At 48.1% G+C, this 14,396-nt stretch overlaps 1 protein-coding gene across 6 annotated transcripts in view; it reads left to right on the top strand.

Moving 5' to 3' along the window:
* Positions 1 to 14,396, top strand: part of MYOF (myoferlin) — a 255,570-nt gene that overhangs the window by 123,669 nt on the left and 117,505 nt on the right. For all 6 annotated transcript variants that reach the window (XM_063962066.1, XM_063962070.1, XM_063962068.1 and 3 more), the window contains exon 4: positions 1,327 to 1,435. In XM_063962066.1, the coding sequence (XP_063818136.1) occupies positions 1,327 to 1,435 (109 nt within the window). The remainder of the gene's footprint in view (positions 1 to 1,326; positions 1,436 to 14,396) is intronic.

The raw sequence follows: 14,396 nt of genomic DNA, 5'->3' as shown, positions 1-14,396 counted from the left end.
CTGGCGGAGGAGGTGCGGGCGGCTGGATGCGTCGATGGTCCGGGCGGCGGGATGCGGTGGTGGAGCAGGCGGCGGGTTGCGGCGGCGGAAAATTACCTTGATCCTGCAGAGTTTGGCAGCGGAGCGGTTCCAGTTTCAAAAATGGCGCCTCAGCGTCATTTTTGAAATTCAAGATGGCCGCCGCGAGCCAATCACGGCTCGCCGCGTCATCGCCCCGCCCCCCGGCTGACTTATATAAGTCAGCGCGAGGCGGAGGAGAGTCAGTCCGACGGCGGAGGAGGAGCAGTGAAGAGCTCCTGAAGAAAGAAGACGGCCGGAAGTCCTGGCTGGGCGGCGGCTATGCAAAAGAGCTTAGCAGCCGCCGCCCACCAGGTGAAGACGCTGGAAGCCCTGGGGGGGGGTGGCGCCCCCAGGTGAAGACGCCGGAAGCCCTGGGAAGGCGGCGGCCAGGCAAAAGAGCTTAAAGGCCGCAGCCCCCAGGTGAAGACCCAGATTAATAAAGCTTCTTTTCAAGACGTGTGGAGTTTTATTTTAATATTTTCTTTACAGGTGGACTACAGGTGCCAGCGGGCCCTTTATGTCCGGGCATGCTGGCACTTGTGGTTCTCCAAGTGCCAGCATGCTGGGGCAGGCTTGCTGGGACCTGTAGGCCACCTGTAAAGAACAATATTAACACACAATGAACCCCGCACCCACCGCCACCAGGGGTGCGGGGCATAGTACTGGGCTATCAGCCCAGTGCTGGTTATTGCTCGGGAGGGGGGACTCCATTTTTATTTTTTGGTGTTCCCACTTTCTGAGGAATTCCAACCCTGGGCTGACTGGCTGGGGGGCAGATTAATGTTATGGCAGGGGGACCCCACACTGAGGGTCTCCCCTGCTATGGCATTACTCCCCCTGGCTGGTTCTGCCTAGTGCTGGTTTTCCTGATGTGTTGGGGGACCACACTTTTTTTTATTTTTTTCCGGGGGGGGGGGCTTGTTAGCTGTCAGTGCCTCCCCAACCAGTGACCTCACCGCACGTCACTGGTATATTCCAACATGATATCTGACATGCTTTACACATGGGATCAAACAGCATAATCCACATGTGGTGGTGGTGGTGTTTTTTGCATCTGTTCTAGAGGTAGAATTGGAAATCCATGATAACTGCAATAATGTATATCACATTACTGATGGTAGAGTTGTTCCTTTTTTCTTTATCAAACGTGATTTGAGATGCAGGAGTTTAGTGTATTATGACAATGTATTCCTTTTTAGATTACCAATAGTGTTTGTTTTTGTACAAGTGCAGAATGATGCTTATGCAGTGATTTTGTTTTATCAGATTTATTGGAAGCACAACTATTTCGCTTAAGGAATTTGCCGGAGTGCAGAGCCGATCTCTCCCGTTCAAAGGTGTTAATTTGATGAGTGAAAAGGGGCAGCCCATTGGGGTAAGTTCTGAGCCTTTTCAGGGTGGTAATCTTGGTTTACTTCTTATTAGGTTGTGTAATGAATGGTTACGAAAACAAAAATTAGTTTAGGCATGCGATAGATAAGGTAAACAAGACTGATGTGAGGGAGGTGCAGGACTTATTAATGGCCCTTCATATAATAACTAATGGCCCTTCCTTCTCACAATATCAGATGGATGAGCCGGCTCCTTAATGGGTATAGACGTAGAGCCCGGGATAACTAGATGCCAAACAACTCACCCGTAGATGTGTTTTGGAGAAGTATGCTAGTGAAGTTCATTCCTTTTCTGCTGCTACCCAGATGGGATGTAGTTATGTGACCGGTAGTCAGGAGACCGCCGGTCACAATACTGACTGCTACATGCCACACCCTCTAAATCCTGACCGTCGCCATGCCGACTAGCAGGGACTATTCCCACTCATGATTATCCACGACACCCACAAAGTGGGAAAGTAACCTGTGGCGCCACCGTGCCTGCAAGGGGCTTTGTTGCGCTGGCCCCCCTGCCGGTTTTCTGCTGCTGGGCTCCCGCGGTCTGTATGCTGACCGCCATGATCTCCAACACCGGAAAGCCATACCCAACCCACCCAGATAGTCCTGAATGCATTCCTCTCCATTACTGAAAGTCCTATTTGTCTGCTCTCCTGAAATGTGCAGGAGACTGCCCAATTTGTTGGCAGTCACACATTTAAGCCAGGTACACACTAGGCAATTAAGCAGACGATATATTCTTCCAACACAGATTGAAACGATATATCAGCCACATAGCCCAGTGTGTACCCACAATGGCGCACTGCCACAGTTCGTTCCCAGGGTCATCCTGTCCGGTGTGTTGCATGCCCAGTGGGACAACCCAGGGAACAATGGCATCAGGCAATGATGCATCGTGCAGTGTGTATAGCTTGTGCAATGTATTGTGTTGTCACATCGCACCATTGCCGGATACACACACCAATTAGGTGTACCCAGCACCAATCATCACTTCACTCTATTGCCAATCATAATAGAGTAATTTTGGTTCTGATTCCGAATATCACATCAGTTTTTTGCTAGAATGGCTCTAATTTTTGATGTACGTGGATGAGAAATAAGAAAAGCACTATAAAAAACACAAACCCATAAGCACACATTATGGCTAAATTCCATACTAATTCATACCTCCCGATTTTCACAAAAGAAGGGACTGTTCCGCTGTCCTACTCAGCCGCAGTGTCCCGCAGTGTGGGGAGGGGGGTGGGGGGGCAGTTGGGAGGCTCCTGTCATTCATTTCTCTGCTTAGCAGAGCAGCGGTGAATAGACGCATGCGCACAGCGTCTATTCACGGAGACCAAAGAGACTGGGGTCATGGCCGGCAGCTCACAGAGCGCTGGCCATGCCCCAATAGTGACGGAAAACAGGGGCGTGGCTCGCAAATGCGACTACCATTAAGCCACACACCCCTTTACTGAGGCTATGCCCTCTTTTTCCTGGTGAGCGCGGGTACGCTGCGCTGGAGTCCCGCTTCCTCCATCCACAAAGTTGGAAGGTATGCTTATTTAGTGTATCCATTACCTAAAGAACTACAGCCAATATGAAAAAAACGACTTTCATTTTTGATGTCAACAACCCCAAAGTACCCAAAATGCATTTAAAATATTTTTAGTAACTATATATATTTAGTAACTATATATAGTATATATTTTTTGAGGGGTTGTGTTATGGATAGTCCGATGCTATCCTTGTTTTAGTTGTATACCAGTGACTGATGCACTCACTCCAGAGAGCAGTGTTCCAACCATAGCTGTATGGTGGTTTGTTGTGGTGGTGGTGTTTTTTTTTTTTTTTTTTTTTTTATTGTCTCTTCTTCCCAGTCCCATATTATTCCACCTGATCTCATAAAGCAGTGGTTCTCAACCGCGGTCCTCAAGTACCCCCAACTGTTCGTGTTTTCCAGGTCTCCTCACAGGATTGCAAGTGAAATAATTTGCTCCACCTGTGGGTCTTTTAAAATGTGTCAGTGAGTAATGAATACACCTGTGCACCAGCTAGGTGACCTGGAAAACGTGAACTGTTGGGGGTACTTGAGGACCGAGGTTGAGAACCACTGTCGTAAACCATTGTTATACAAACTCGGTCCTCAAGGCACCGTAGTTTTAAGGCATACTACGGTCAGGTCAGCCGATGGTGCGATTCTCACTGAATCTCATTAATGTAGCCACGCCTCCTGCTTTACAATATTGGTAATCTCTGCATTGTATAGCAGGGGGAGGAGCCTCAATGATGCATACCATCATCCCACTCCTGCGCCAACCTGCCTGCCCCCTGCCAACAATAAGTTTTCACGTGAAAGGTTGTATTCCTTCTACACTATACTATATTTTATACCAGTATTCCATGCTTCAGCATAATCATTGTTCATTGATGGTGATGCTTCCAGGATGGAATGCCCTTATGTAAACATTATTTACAACACATTTACTGATTTTCTGCAGCATATTTTAGGGAAACAGTTTCTAGTCTAGCATATTCTGGTCACTTGAGGCCTTGAGCCGCATTCCTTAATTTTAGGTTTCCTCTTGCCGATTATTTCTGCCTGGAAGTCAGATATGAGTTTTGAATGTTTTGCAAGCTCCCCGCTGAGAGACTTCTTAAGCTTTTGTAGACTGTCTCAGGTCTGTTGTGGTGATACAGTTCCATCTCTGTCTCCTGGTTCAGAATCTGAATTTAGTATGGTCCAGTGAGGAGACACCAACGGTGGTGCACAATCTTGGCCTGACAGTTGAAAAGCTGGATTACTGGAGGAGACACCAATGGTGGTGCACAATCTTGGCCTGACAGTTGAAAAGCTGGATTCTTCATACAGTATTGTTTTCAGCTCTCTACATCTTAGTTTAACTGTCATTTAAAAATAAATGATGGCACAGCTATGCTCCTGTTTATCCAAGTGATTGGTAAGCGTGCCCTGCTGCTTTGTTTATTGACGGAGATCCTTAGCAATAGTAGCGTTAATTTCTGGTGCATACAGTAGGCATGAAGGTGAGACTAATTGTCTGTCTGCAGCTCTCGCTATTTTATTTCTTCAATCACTCGGTCACTTTATAGGAGAGAAATTATTACTTGTAGTATTTATATTTACTTGTACACTAGTAAAAGGGGGATATGTATCAAAGCTTGGAGTGATGAGGAGAAGAGAGAAAGTACCAACCAATCGTCTTAACTGTAAGATTACAACCTGTGTTTGAAAAATGACAGGAGCTGATTGGTGGGTATTTGATCTCTCTCCAAGCTTTGGTCCATACACCTCATAGTCTGATACACCACTTAGACCATGGTTTTTCAATCTGTGACCCTCCAGCTGCTGTGGATCTACACATCCCAGCATGCCCTGTCACCGTTTTGCTATTGAGGCATGCTAAAACTTAGGCAGGGCATGCTGGGATGTGTAGTTCCACAGCAGCTGGAGGGCTGCAGGTTCAAGACCAATGGCTAAATCTAATAGCCTGTGAGAAGCAGGAAGTGTAGGAGTCTGGCCGGATTTTTAAAGCTGCACCCATTTACATGGCATAACCAGGTTGGATATGCAGTGTAAATGATTGGCGCTTTAAAAATCTGGCCAGACTCGCACATAGTTCTGCACTTACTGCTTCTCACAGGCTATTACATTTAGGGCCCGATTCAGATCTGATCGCTGTTGCGCGAATTGGAAAGGTGGCTGATTGTCGGTCGACTGCGCATGTGTACGGATCATAGTGCGCTCGAAGCCAAACTGCAATGAAAATTCAGCAGCTTTTTTGACTGCTAGGCGTATGCAAGTTGTTTGAGGGGTGGTAACTGGACATTTTCTGGGAGTGTCGGGGAAGAAACACTGGCGTGCCCAAGTGTGTTCGGGGCAGGTGCGTGATGTCAGCTCCAGCCCCGATCACCCTGATTCTATCGCACTGTAGTAGGTTCTGGGCTACGCACAGGCTGGAAAAATCATTCAATGGTGAGTGAGATGCAAATGGATTTGCAGTTGACCGGTATTTGCAGAGATTTTTGCGAGGTGTATGCAGACATGCACAGGGCGGGTATTCACTCTGTGCAGCAACTATCTAGTTGCAAACCTCTGCAAATTCGCAGAGGAGTTAACAGGTCTGAATTACCCCCTTGGTCTCTAGTGTATATGTATACCTGTGTGTATATACAGGATGTAGTCAAAAGTAGTGTCACTCATGGGACTAATATAACAGAATTCAAACACAGCCCATGCATTTTCAACATTTTGGGTTTTAATTACAACCCGTCATCAGGATACACATAAATGAAAATGACACACATCCTACCTTAAGTAGCCTCCCTGTGATCGGTCACCAGATCCCCGATAGCTCCATAGGCGGCACCAGCAGGACTTAAAGCAATTTCGCCCCCCCCCCCCCCCCCCCCAATGTGGCTATTATGTGCAGAGACACCTAGAAAAAGGTAGGGACTATTCAATATATCTAAGTAGACCAGTGAGCAGCTAACAATCCCCCCCCCCCCGGCCCCGCAATAGAGTGGGGGTGGGGGGGGGGGGGGGGGGAGTGTAGCCCACCCTACATTGGTGAAACCTGCACCAGGCAGAACCAGCCAGGGGGGATAATGCCATAGCAGAGAAGACACTCTGTATGGGGTCCCCCTGCCATAGCATTAATCTGCCCCCTCCAAACTAGTCAGCCCAGGGTTGGAATTCCTCAAGAAGTGGGGACCCCAAAAAATAAAAATGCGGTCCCCCTCCCGAGCAATAACCAGCACTGGGCTGATAACCCAGTGCTATGCCCCGCACCCCTGGTGGCAGTGGGTGCGGGGTTCATTGTTAATATTACTCTTTACAGGTGGCCTACAGGTCCCAGCAAGCCTGCCCTAGCATGCTGGCACTTGGAGAACCACAAGTGTCAGCATGCCCGGACATAAATGGCCTGCTGGCACCTGTTGTCCACCTGTAAAGAAAATATTAAAATAAAAACACCACACCTGTCTTTAAAAAAAAAAAAAAAGTTTATTTGACAGGGTCTTCACCTCGGGGCGGCGGCCTTTAAGCTCTTTTGCATGGCCGCCACCTCCCCAGGGCTTCCAGCGTCTTCCTCCGGCATCTTCATCTGGGAGGCGGCGGCCTTTAAACTCTTTTGCATGGCCGACGCCTTTCCCAGGGCTTCCAGCGTCTTCACCTGGTGGGCGGCGGCTGCTAAACTCTTTTGCATAGCCGCAGCCCATCCAGGACTTACGGCGTCTTCTGCCTTCAGGAGCTCTTCTCTGCTCTTCCTCCGCTGTCGGACTGACAGCCGCTCCCTCGCGCTGACTTATATAAGTCAGCCGGAGGGGGCGGGGCGATGACGCAGCGAGCCGTGATTGGCTCGCGGGGGACATCTTGAATTTCAAAAATGACGCTGAGGCGCCATTTTGGAAATTGGTACAGCTCTGCTGCCAAACTCTGCTCCGCCGCGACCACACAGTGATTGACAGCGGATCCAGTGATGGATCCGCTGGCCAATCACTGTGGCCTCACTGACAGGGGCGTGCTTTCATGGGTTGAAAGCACGTCCCTGTATGAAAGCGGCACCTCTAATGGTGCCGCTTACTCATGTATTTTCAATGAGCTTTTAATGCCCATTGCTAGGACCCGCCCGCCCCCGCCCCCCGCTCCCATACCTTTACCCATTCACACCGGGAGGCACCACGATCAGTGCCTCCCAAACACACACAGGCAGGGGATGTGATTAAATTAATATAAAGCAGATACTTATGACACAGAATATGCGTCATAAGTATCTTCTTTATATTATTTTAATCATTGGCAGGGGAGGCACTGCCTCCTCTGTCTGCACGTCCCTGAAGTAGACATACTAATGTCCTGTCTGATAAGTGTTTACCAGCCGTCATATGTCAGTAGGTCATACACCCCGTGCATTTGTAAAATCCTCCACTTTTCTTCTGCATTTGTGTAGAGGCTATGACCTGTTCTGTGATATCCTAGTCCAGTCACCTTAAATTGTTTGAGGCCTCTTAAGGTGCATACATACTGTGCGATTCTGCTTAAAGACCGATTTTGACTTTGCGCTTTCCCTTGATTTCCCCGGAGCCCAGATCCACCGATATTGACACACACTGCAATTTTGGCTATGTACAATTTTGACTATACAGGTTGAGTATACTTTATCCAAAATGCTTGGGACCAGAAGTATTTTGGATATCTGATTTTTCCGTATTTTGGAATAATTGCATACCATAATGAAGTTTCATGGCGATGGGACCTAAGCCTAAGTGCAGAATGCATTTATGTTCATATACACCTTATACACACAGCCTGAAGGTCATTTAATACAATATTTTTTAATAGCTTTGTGTATTAAACAAAGTTTGTGTACATTGAGCCATCAGAAAGCAAAGGTTTCACTATCTCACTACAAAATTCTGTATTTCTGAATATTCCGTATGTCTGAATATTTGGATATGGAATACTCAACCGGTACTAGTAAATAGATTGTACACTTCCTAGTCAAAATTAACCTGCCTGCACAGTTTATTTTTCTTGCGATACCGACCTCATGTGACTGCGCATCGGTATTGCAAGGTGTATACACAAAGGGCTATATATTGGCAGAGTGTTCTGGGCTATCTGGTGCAGTGACGTCAGTCCACTCACTTTGTGACTTAAACAGTAACACAGGTTTTTTAATGTATACAGGTGACTCCGATGTAACACTATCTGTAATCAGGAGCCCATATATCACACAAGGTAACAGCATTAGGTAGTGGTACTTATCAGGAGATGTCTGTGGTGGTGAAGCATGGAGGACTGCACAGCCATGCAGTCTGAATCCCACTGTAAATAAGAATTTACTTACCGATAATTCTATTTCTCATAGTCTGTAGTGGATGCTGGGGACTCCGTAAGGACCATGGGGAATAGCGGTTTCGCAGGAGACTGGGCACATCTAAAGAAAGCTTTAGGACTAACTGGTGTGCACTGGCTCCTCCCCCTATGACCCTCCTCCAAGCCTCAGTTAGGATACTGTGCCCGGACGAGCGTACACAATAAGGAAGGATTTTGAATCCCGGGTAAGACTCATACCAGCCACACCAATCACACCGTATAACTTGTGATCTGAACCCAGTTAACAGTATGATAACAGAGGAGCCTCTGAAAAGATGGCTCCCAACAATAATAACCCGATTTTTGTAACAATAACTATGTACAAGTATTGCAGACAATCCGCACTTGGGATGGGCGCCCAGCATCCACTACGGACTATGAGAAATAGAATTATCGGTAAGTAAATTCTTATTTTCTCTAACGTCCTAAGTGGATGCTGGGGACTCCGTAAGGACCATGGGGATTATACCAAAGCTCCCAAACGGGCGGGAGAGTGCGGATGACTCTGCAGCACCGAATGAGAGAACTCCAGGTCCTCCTCAGCCAGGGTATCAAATTTGTAGAATTTAGCAAACATGTTTGCCCCTGACCAAGTAGCTGCTCGGCAAAGTTGTAAAGCCGAGACCCCTCGGGCAGCCGCCCAAGATGAGCCCACTTTCCTTGTGGAACGGGCTTTTACAGATTTTAGCTGTGGCAGGCCTGCCACAGAATGTGCAAGCTGAATTGTACTACAAATCCAACGAGCAATAGTCTGCTTAGAAGCAGGAGCACCCAGCATGTTGGGTGCATACAGGATAAACAGCGAGTCAGATTTCCTGACTCCAGCCGTCCTGGAAACATATTTTCAGGGCCCTGACAACATCCAGCAATTTGGATTCCTCCAAGTCCCTAGTAGCCGCAGGCACCACAATAGGTTGGTTCAGGTGAAAACGCTGGAACCACCTTAGGGAGAAACTGAGGACGAGTACTCAATTCCCCCTGTCCGAATGGAAAATCAGATAAGGGCTTTTACAGGATAAAGCCGCCAATTCTGACACGCGCCTGGCCCAGGCCAGGGCCAACAGTATGACCACTTTCCATGTGAGATATTTTAACTCCACAGATTTAAGTGGTTCAAACCAATGTGACTTTTGGAACCCAAACTACATTGAGATCCCAAATTGCCACTGGAGGCACAAAAGGAGGCTGTATATGCAGTACCCCTTTTACAAACGTCTAAACTTCAGGGACTGAAGTTAGTTCTTTTTTGGAAGAAAATTGACAGGGCCGAAATCTGAACCTTAATGGACCCCAATTTCAGGCCCGTAGACTCTCCTGTTTGCAGGAAATGTAGGAATCGACCCAGTTGAATTTCCTCCGTCGGGCCTTACTGGCCTCGCACTACGCAACATATTTTCGCCAATTGCGGTGATAATGTTTTTGCGGTTACATCCTTCCTGGCTTTTGATCAGGATAGGGATGACTTCATCCGGAATGCCTTTTTTCCTTCAGGATCCGGTGTTCAACCGCCATGCCGTCAAACGCAGCCGCGGTAAGTCTTGGAACAGACAGGGTCCTTGCTGGAGCAGGTCCCTTCTTAGAGGTAGAGGCCACGGATCCTCCGTGAGCCTCTCTTGAAGTTCCGGTTACCAAGTCCTTCTGGGCCAATCCGGAGCCACGAATATAGTGCTTTCTCCTCTCCATCTTATCAATCTCAGTACCTTTGGTATGAGAGGCAGAGGAGGGAACACATACACTGACTGGTACACCCACTGTGTTACCAGAGCGTCTACAACTATTGCCTGAGGGTCTCTTGACCTGGCGCAATACCTGTCGAGTTTTTTAATCATGTGGACGACTTCTGGGTGAAGTCCCCACTCTCCCGGGTGGAGGTCGTGCTGAGGAAGTCTGCTTCCCAGTTGTCCACTCCCGGAATGAATACTGTTGACAGTGCTATCACATGATTTTCCGCCCAGCGAAGAATCCTTGCAGCTTCTGCCATTGCCCTCCTGCTTCTTGTGCCACCCTGTCTGTTTACGTGGGTGACTGCCATGATGTTGTCCGACTGGAACAACACCGGCTGACCTTGAAGCAGAGGTCTCGCTAAGCTTAGAGCATTGTAAATGGCCCTTAGCTTCAGGATATTTATGTGAAGTGATGTATCCAGGCTTGACCCTAAGCCCTGGATATTCCTTCCCTGTGTGACTGCTCCCCAGCCTCGCAGGCTGGCATCCGTGGTCACCAGGACCCAGTCCTGAATGCCAAATCTGCGGCCCTCTAGAAGATGAGCACTCTGCAACCACTACAGGATGGATACCCTTGTCCTTGGTGACAGGGTTATCCGCTGATGCATCTGAAAATGCGACCCGGACCATTTGTCCAGTAGGTTCCACTGGAAAGTTCTTGCGTGGAATCTAACGAATGGGATTGCTTCGTAGGAAGCCACCATTTTTACCCAGAACCCTTGTGCATTGATGCACTGAAACTTGGTTCGGTTTTAGGAGGTTCCTGATTAGCTCGGATAACTCCCTGGCTTTCTCTTCCGGGAGAAACACCTTTTTTCTGGACTGTGTCCAGGATCATCCCTAGGAAACAGAAGACAAGTCGTCGGAACCAGCTGCGATTTTGGAATATTGAGAATCCAATCGTGCTGCCGCAACACTACCTGAGAAAGTGCTACACCGACCTCCAACTGTTCCCTGGATCTTACCCGTATCAGGGAATCGTCCAAGTAAGGGATAAATAAAATTCCCTTCCTTCGAAGGGATATCATTTCGTCCATTACCTTGGTAAAGACCCGGGGTGCCGTGGACCATCCCTACGGCAGCGTCTGAACTGATAGTGACAGTTCTGTACCATAACCTGAGGTACCCTTGGTGAGAAGGGTACATTTTGACATGAAGGTAAGCATCCTTGATGTCCCGAGACATCATGTAGTCCCCTTCTTCCAGGTTCGCAATCACTGCTCTGAGTGACTCAATCTTGAATTTGAACCTCTGTATGTAAGTGTTCAAAGATTTTAGATTTTAGATTTAGAATCGTTCTCACCGAGCCGTCTGGCTTCGGTACCACAATAGTGTGGAATAATACCCCGTTCCCTGTTGCAGGAGGGGTACCTCGATTATCACCTGCTGGGAATACAGCTTGTGAATGGCTTCCAAAACTGCCTCCCTGTCAAGAGGGAGACGTCGGTAAAGCCGACTTTCGGAAACGGCGAGGGGGAGACGTCTCGAATTCCAATATGTACCCCTGAGATATTACCTGAAGGATCCAGGGGTCTACTTGCGAGTGAGCCCACTGCGCACTGAAATTCATTGAGAACGGGCCCCCACCGTGCCTGAGCTTGTAAAGCCCTAGCGTCATACTGAGGGCTTGGCAGAGGCGGGAAAGGGTTTCTGTTCCTGGGAACTGGCTGATCTCTACAGCCTTTTTCCTCTCCCTCTGTCACGAGCAGAAAAGAGGAACCTTTTGTCCGCTTGCCAAAAAAGGACTGCGCCTGATAATACGGCGTCTTATTTTGAGAGGCGACTTGGGGTACAAATGTGGATTTCCCAGCTGTTGCCGTGGCCACCAGGTCTAAAAGACCGACCCCAAATGTCCCCTTTCAAAGGCAATACTTCCAAATGCCGTTTGGAATCAGCATCACCTGACCATTTTACTGGTAGACTTGGACAACGCACTTATACTTGATGCCAGTCGGCAATTATTGCGCTGTGCATCATGCATATATAGAAATGCATCTTTTAAATGCTCTATAGGCAATAATATACTATCCTTATCTAGGATATCAATATTTCCAGTCAGGGAATCCGACCATGCCAACCCAGCACTGCACCTCCAGGCTGAGGCGATAGCTGGTCGCAGTATAACACCAGTATGTGTGTAAATACCTTTTTGGATACCCTCCTGCTTTCTATCAGCAGGATCCTTAAGGGCGGCCATCTCATGAGAGGGTAGAGCCCTTGTTCTTACAAGCGTATGAGCGCCTTATCCCCCCTAGGGGGTGTTTCCCAACGCACCCTAACCTCTGGCGGGAAAGGGTATGCAGCCAATACTTTTTAAAAAATTTGTTATCGGGGGGAAACCCACGCTTCATCACACACCTCATTTTATTTCTCAGATTCAGGAAAACTACAGGTAGTTTTTCCCTCACCGAACATAATACCCCTTTTTGGTGGTACTCGTATTATCGGAAATGTATAAAAACATTTTCCATTGTCTCAATCATGTAACGTGTGGCCCTACTGGAAATCACGGTTGTCTCTTCACCGTCGACACAAGAGTCAGTATCCGTGTCGGCGTCTGTATCTGCCATCTGAGGTAACGGCCGCTTTAGAGCCCCTGACGGCCTATGAGACGTCTGGACAGGCACAAGCTGAGTAGCCGGCTGTCTTATGTCAACCACTGTTTTTTTTATATAGAGCTGACACTGTCGCGTAATTTTCAACAGTACATCCACTCAGGTGTCGACCCCCTAGGGGGTGACATCACTGTTACAGACACTCTGCTCCGTCTCCACATCATTTTTCTCCTCATACATGTCGACACAAACGTACCGACACACAGCACACACACAGGGAATGCTCTGATAGAGGACAGGACCCCACTAGCCCTTTGGGGAGACAGAGGGAGAGTATGCCAGCACACACCAGAGCGCTATATATATATACAGGGATAACCTTATATAAGTGTTTTTCCCCTTATAGCTGCTGTATGTTTTAATACTGTGCCTAATTAGTGCCCCCCTCTCTTTTTTCTGTAGTGTAGTGACTGCAGGGAAGAGCAGGGAGCTTCCCTCCAACTGAGCTGTGAGGGAAAATGGCGCCAGTGTGCTGAGGAGATAGGCTCCGCCCCCTTTACGGCGGCCTTATCTCCCGGTTTTTTGTATATTCTGGCAGGGGTTAAATGCATCCATATAGCCCAGGAGCTATATGTGATGTATTTTTTGCCATGTAAGGTATTTCTGTCATGTTTTATTGCGTCTCAGGGCGCCCCCCCCAGCGCCCTGCACCCTCAGTGACCGGAGTATGAAGTGTGCTGAGAGCAATGGCGCACAGCTGCAGTGCTGTGCGCTACCTTATTGAAGACAGGAACGTCTTCTGCCGCCGATTTTTCCGGACCTCTTCGCACTTCTGGCTCTGTAAGGGGGGCCGGCGGCGCGGCTCCGGGACCCATCCAGGCTGGACCTGTGATCGTCCCTCTGGAGCTAATGTCCAGTAGCCAAGAAGCCCAATCCACTCTGCACGCAGGTGAGTTCGCTTCTTCTCCCCTTAGTCCCTCGATGCAGTGAGCCTGTTGCCAGCAGGTCTCACTGAAAATAACAAACCTAAACTAAAACTTTCACTAAGAAGCTCAGGAGAGCCCCTAGTGTGCACCCTTCTCGTCGGGCACAGAAATCTAACTGAGGCTTGGAGGAGGGTCATAGGGGGAGGAGCCAGTGCACACCAGTTAGTCCTAAAGCTTTCTTTAGATGTGCCCAGTCTCCTGTGGAGCCGCTATTCCCCATGGTCCTTACGGAGTCCCCAGCATCCACTTAGGACGTTAGAGAAAAGAAGATGATGCATGCACTGGAACACTGTGAGTCTCTGTAGCTGAGATCTGCTCCCAGTCTTAGCTCTGCACACTTGTACACACAGGACTCCGTCTCTCAGTCTCAGTGTGTCACTGTCTCTCCCCCAGAGATGGAGGAACAGGATCTTACATCATATGATTCCGCCTCCGAGTGACTCTTGGCACTAGAGGTCTGACACTAGGGGATGTACCCATTGACTGATGCACAGAAGGAGACGGGTACAAACTGCACCATATCCCTACACTATATGCACTATGTTTTCTACCAATATTGACTATATAGTGTATATCGGTAGTTCAAATCGCACCATGTATAATGCACCTTAAATTCCTTGTCCCCCTGTATTAATGGCCATATAGATCTTGTGTTCTCAACAACTTTGTGGGAGGTATTCAACTTTCTTATCCACTGTTATTTCATCTGGGTCTCTCTCAATGTATTTTTTGAGAAGATCCAGATCTCTGTATACCATCCACCTTTTATGTACTGTCATCTTGAGTAACAGGACAGAATAACCACA

The sequence above is a fragment of the Pseudophryne corroboree genome, chromosome 3 (genome assembly GCF_028390025.1).
Source record: "Pseudophryne corroboree isolate aPseCor3 chromosome 3, aPseCor3.hap2, whole genome shotgun sequence".
Taxonomy (NCBI): Eukaryota; Metazoa; Chordata; class Amphibia; order Anura; family Myobatrachidae; genus Pseudophryne; species Pseudophryne corroboree.
The sequence above is the reverse complement of the archived record's forward strand: the minus strand, read 5'-3'. Positions and strand labels throughout refer to the sequence as shown.